Source organism: Triticum aestivum, chromosome 6B, assembly GCF_018294505.1.
Source record: "Triticum aestivum cultivar Chinese Spring chromosome 6B, IWGSC CS RefSeq v2.1, whole genome shotgun sequence".
Classification (NCBI taxonomy): domain Eukaryota; kingdom Viridiplantae; phylum Streptophyta; class Magnoliopsida; order Poales; family Poaceae; genus Triticum; species Triticum aestivum.
Genome location: NC_057810.1, coordinates 495,363,520 through 495,368,046, shown reverse-complemented (window position 1 = coordinate 495,368,046; position 4,527 = coordinate 495,363,520). Strand labels below are relative to the sequence as shown.

At 41.5% G+C, this 4,527-nt stretch overlaps 1 protein-coding gene across 1 annotated transcript; it reads right to left on the bottom strand.

Annotated features, from left to right (window-relative positions):
- Positions 1-47: 47 nt before the first annotated feature.
- LOC123137651 (probable serine/threonine-protein kinase WNK4) lies at positions 48-4,160 on the bottom strand. The gene is made up of 7 exons (XM_044557476.1): positions 3,612-4,160; positions 3,164-3,201; positions 2,397-2,624; positions 2,093-2,313; positions 1,630-1,787; positions 1,159-1,549; positions 48-1,085 (listed from the first exon to the last, which is right to left on the bottom strand). The coding sequence occupies exons 1-7, from the start codon at positions 3,687-3,689 to the stop codon at positions 346-348; spliced, it is 1,854 nt and encodes a 617-aa protein (XP_044413411.1). The 5' UTR covers positions 3,690-4,160; the 3' UTR covers positions 48-345.
- Between the last annotated feature and the right edge of the window lie 367 nt (positions 4,161-4,527).

Below are 4,527 nucleotides of genomic sequence, written 5' to 3'. Positions count from 1 at the left end.
ATAAAATAAAATTGGGGAACTACATATATAACGAACACACAAAGATCGAATGTTTCAGCTGCAATATTCATTCCAATACTGAAAACTTCTGCAGCCGTGTATCTACAACAGTTGCGTTTTCCCGATGACCCATCAAAGTTGTAATGCTGGGAAAACTCAGAGCTAAAGAACTAACTAATTATAAACGCACTGGGCAACAGTGCGAATCTACATCGATGACAATGATCCTACCGATTATTATAACTCACATTTGCATGACCAAAAAAAACTGTAGAAGCAGGAGGCAGAAGAACATCTAAAGACATTCCGATGATGTTTCAGACAAGACACACACGATACTCGAACTTAAACATCATTATATTGTAACCACTTCTCCTGTCCTCCTCCCTCCATAGCTTCTTCCCGCATCCTTGCTAATTCATCAAACCAATCTTTGTACTCGACTTCAATCAAATCAAGCTCCCCATTCAGCACATCTTGACTATCGGTAATGGAAATTGACGAGCAACCACTCACCAGCTCCGAAGGAGGTGATGCTTCATCTATATGGAAAATCGAAATGTTCCTTGACCCATCACCTAGAACATGGTTGCAGTCTAGTTTGTGGATTCCCTCTTTGTACCCACCACAGTACATAGTCCCACAGTCATCAGTGCCATCGTAGCTCGGACTTTCAGAACTCCCAGCAAGCTGCGCAGAGAAGTCCGATCCCTCAGAGCACTTTGGCCCCTCCAGGTTAGTTGCACTTGAGACAGATTCTAGATATTTATTCGGCGATGCACTGATATCTTTAGAATGCATTGTACTTTGAACTAACACATAATCAGGTGGCATCTCTAATGGGTTCTGCTGGGAAATAGTTGCTTGATCACTTCCACACGTTTTAGATTCCTCGTATGAACTCATAGCTGCATCATTTGCCAGTTTCCGACCAGGAACAAGATTGACTATCAGAAGGTCAATAAAATCAGCAATGAAAGTAACATCGCAGTCTGCTAGCTCCAACTGTTCAACCATTTCCGCAGCAACAGACATAGCTGTGTCAGATTCGAGGTAGAAGAGGAAATGGATATTTCTTGCTTGACCTGCGAACAGAAAGTCAACGATATAAAAAATATATAGTAATGTGAGTTTCAAACAACATAAAATAAATCATACCACACAAATCAGCAATCCGTAGAACCAGTGAGACTGAACTATCATCAAGTTTCTCTCCCTTCAGATTGAGTTCCGTATTTCTGTTAGTTCTCGTGAACTCCAACACGGATTTATGTGGAGAACCAAGGACATTTTTCTTGCCCGAGCTACCACACATAGATCCACGAGTATCGACGTCCATGTGCAAAGATTGCAGAGAGATCTCTACTGCTTTGGGAATTGATGATGGAACCATAGTGCCAGCAAAACCATTTGCATTTTCGGAGCAAAGAAATGGATCTTGCAATAGTTCTTTGGCGGACAGCCTCTCAGAAGCAGGAAGTAAACATTTCTCAATGAAATGCTTAACTTCAGCATTTACAATTTTGAACAGTGCAGCCGGTTTGACACCCTAAAGATTAGAGGCAGTAATTTAGAAAAGATGCTGGACTGAAGCAGAACTCCAGAAATATAAAATTTAAGAACACTTACCTTGGACACTTTTTTAAAGATCTGAGCTGGATTTTTGCATTCATTGTATGGATATTCAAGAGTGAACATTTCCAACATGCACATACCAAAGGAGTAAATATCGACCAGTTCATCATAACTCTCATCATATAGCTCAGGTGCCATGAATTCAGGAGTACCTGCCAAAATAAAGAGGAGTTCAAATATGTGTTGTGTCAGGTGCAAAAAATAATTTTGTAGAAAATGGTTAGAACTTAAGAGTGGGTTGTTGAAAATACACAACCAAATAATATGTCTAAATGAGAAAACAGATGCGAACTTGGTTTTCACATTTCAAACAACCATGTATTGCAGACGATTATACTGATATAAAGATGTTAAATGGTTGAACCATAACATACAAAGTTGTCCCGTGAGATCAAAGAACCATAACATATTTGTTCAGAAAAACATGGAAGAGAATAAACTAGCAAAAGTATATTACCAATAACACTTCTTGCTTTAGGTGTTCGCATAATTGTAGCTAGTCCAAGATCTCCAATCTTAACTTGTCCATGATTGCCATTAACAAAAATATTATCACACTTTAGGTCTCTGTGGATAATCGGAGGTTGGTGGCTGTGCAAGTAATCTAATCCATGAAGAACCTGTCTTGCCCAATTCTTTATTGCTTTCAAATCAACACGTGGATGTTTCCGTCGGTAACTAGAAATGCACAAAGTTGTGATGGTGTCATTCTCAAGAAAGATGGAAGTAGCAGCAGAGCATGGTCGTCAAAGATTACTTACTGCCTAAGACTGCCAGATGTAAACAGTTCAGTAATAACATTGATTGTCTTCTTTTGATCATCAACCCAATAATTGTAAAACTTCATTACATTTTCATGCTTGAGAGATTTCAGTAGATGAACTTCCGAGTAGAGCCTCTCAAGGTTATCTGGACAATGCATCACCTCATCTATGTTGACTTGATTCCATGCAACTTCGATACCTTCGGCCTCATCAAATGCCTTGTAACTAAATCCAAATTAAGAATGTAACACGAGTTACAGAGTAATAGGCAGAAGTGATGTGTAAAAAGGTAAACAGAAACATAAGCAATGTAGCAGTATAATTGCTTAGCAATTTATCATTAACCTGATAGGAATCTGTTTACTGAATGCCACTACTAGTCTCCAGAACAATTTAGAGAGGCTACATTCTGAAATGATGACATTCCCTCAGTCCAAATCACTTCAAACCCAAGTTGCTCAGCCTATATTATCTCCTAAGTAGTTTCTTGGTACATATGGTCATAGAAAGGCTGTCGGGAGTGTAAGATATGATTGAGTACTACATTACTACTGTTAATTTAACTGGGGCCTTTCTAGTATTTTGAACAAAGTGGAACAGCGACAAAGGATGCCTATACTATGGCTATAAGCCTAGAACCGAGCATGTGCATTGGTAACTAAAATACGAATCATTGTCAATCTTCTAAGGTCTGGAAAGAAAAAGAAACAACCTATCAATTGACAAAGAAACATAAATGAAACAATATGATGGTAAGGGCATACACAGTCTTGACAGCTCCTCTCCCCAACACCTCATTGTACTGCAACAAGGGGGAAAATCAGATCAATACAATAGGCATGAATGGTTTTGTTGATCATTTTAGGTATTCCCTCATGTGCTGAATTTTAATAATCTAATGAGCAAATTGGCAGAATTTTCATAGTGCATTTTCTAACATAGCTCTAATTCAACTTTTATTTATAAAGCATCATATACTGCTCCCAATGTGCACGACTCCGCATTGGCATATGGAACGAAGCAATAAAACACTGTAGAACATAAGTTTTTATGACGACAGATTGTAAACATCCAAATATGTAATGCAGGCACCCTTTCACCGCAGAGTCAACAAACTAGCATGGAAATGTAAGTCACATTGGCATCAATCAAACAAATCGGAGTCCAAGCAAGATCAATCATCAGAAAACAAAGCACCAGACGAAAACTTACGCGCATGTATCGCCCGGTCGGATCCACCTCTATGTATTCAGGATCGGTCGGCTCATCCCGATCACCAAATACTTCCATTTTGGATCAAACGAATTTGCGAGCACAGAGAGGAAGCGGGGAAAAAAATGGAGCCAGATCGGTGGAGAAAGATGGACGGAGGGAGGGACGGGCTTCTACGCACAGCACGCTGCCGGCCAGGAAGGGGATGACGGAGCGGCATGTGCCTGGCCTTCAGTGAAGGGCTCGGAGAAGGGGGCATACGAAGGCCGCATTCGACGGGGGCGGCTGCCCAGCGACGTCGGCTTCACCTGTCCCACGACGACGCCCATTGCACGGCACCCGGCGGATTGCGGCAGCACCTTATTCTCCGCCGGTCAGTCTCCTCCCGTCGGGTATGCAGAACCCATCACGGCGGGTCCCCTGCTGCAACGTTGGGATTACGGGGAGGCAGAGCCGGCGGCCACCGACGGTAAGGTAGGGAAGGTACGATTTTAGCTGCCCGGAGATGCGCGGGTGGAGGCGAGGAGAGATAAAAGGGAGAGATTGGTAGCGGTGAGGAGGAAAAAGTGGAGGCATGGAAATAGTAACTGACATTCTGTTACGTTAAGATACGGGATCAGTGTCTTGTTTAATTTGCGGATTTTGGATAGTAGCAAAGTTCAAATATACTCTACTTTTTTGCCAACATTGATTATTTTTTGGAAGCTGGTACGCTTCAGCCGGTGAATCTTTTGAAAAGATAAGTCGCCTCGCAAGCTGTCGGATTTGATAAATCGAGCAAGTGGATGCACGGCTTTCTCTACTTCGCAACAGAGACCTTGTTGCAGAAATACTTGTAACACAGATATCTTGTGGATTTTTTTTGCAACATAGGTTGTGTTTTTTTGCGCAAAAACATAGGTTGTGTTGTGGGATT

Excerpts from the sequence above, each read along its gene's own strand:
- LOC123137651 (XM_044557476.1), bottom strand. The coding sequence starts at position 3,689 with ATGGAAGTATTTGGTGATCGGGATGAGCCGACCGATCCTGAATACATA. Across the intron at positions 1,788-2,092 it reads TAAAGCAAGAAGTGTTATTG|GTACTCCTGAATTCATGGCA; the intron begins GTAATATACTTT and ends TTATTTTGGCAG. Across the intron at positions 1,086-1,158 it reads ACGGATTGCTGATTTGTGTG|GTCAAGCAAGAAATATCCAT; the intron begins GTATGATTTATT and ends TTCTGTTCGCAG.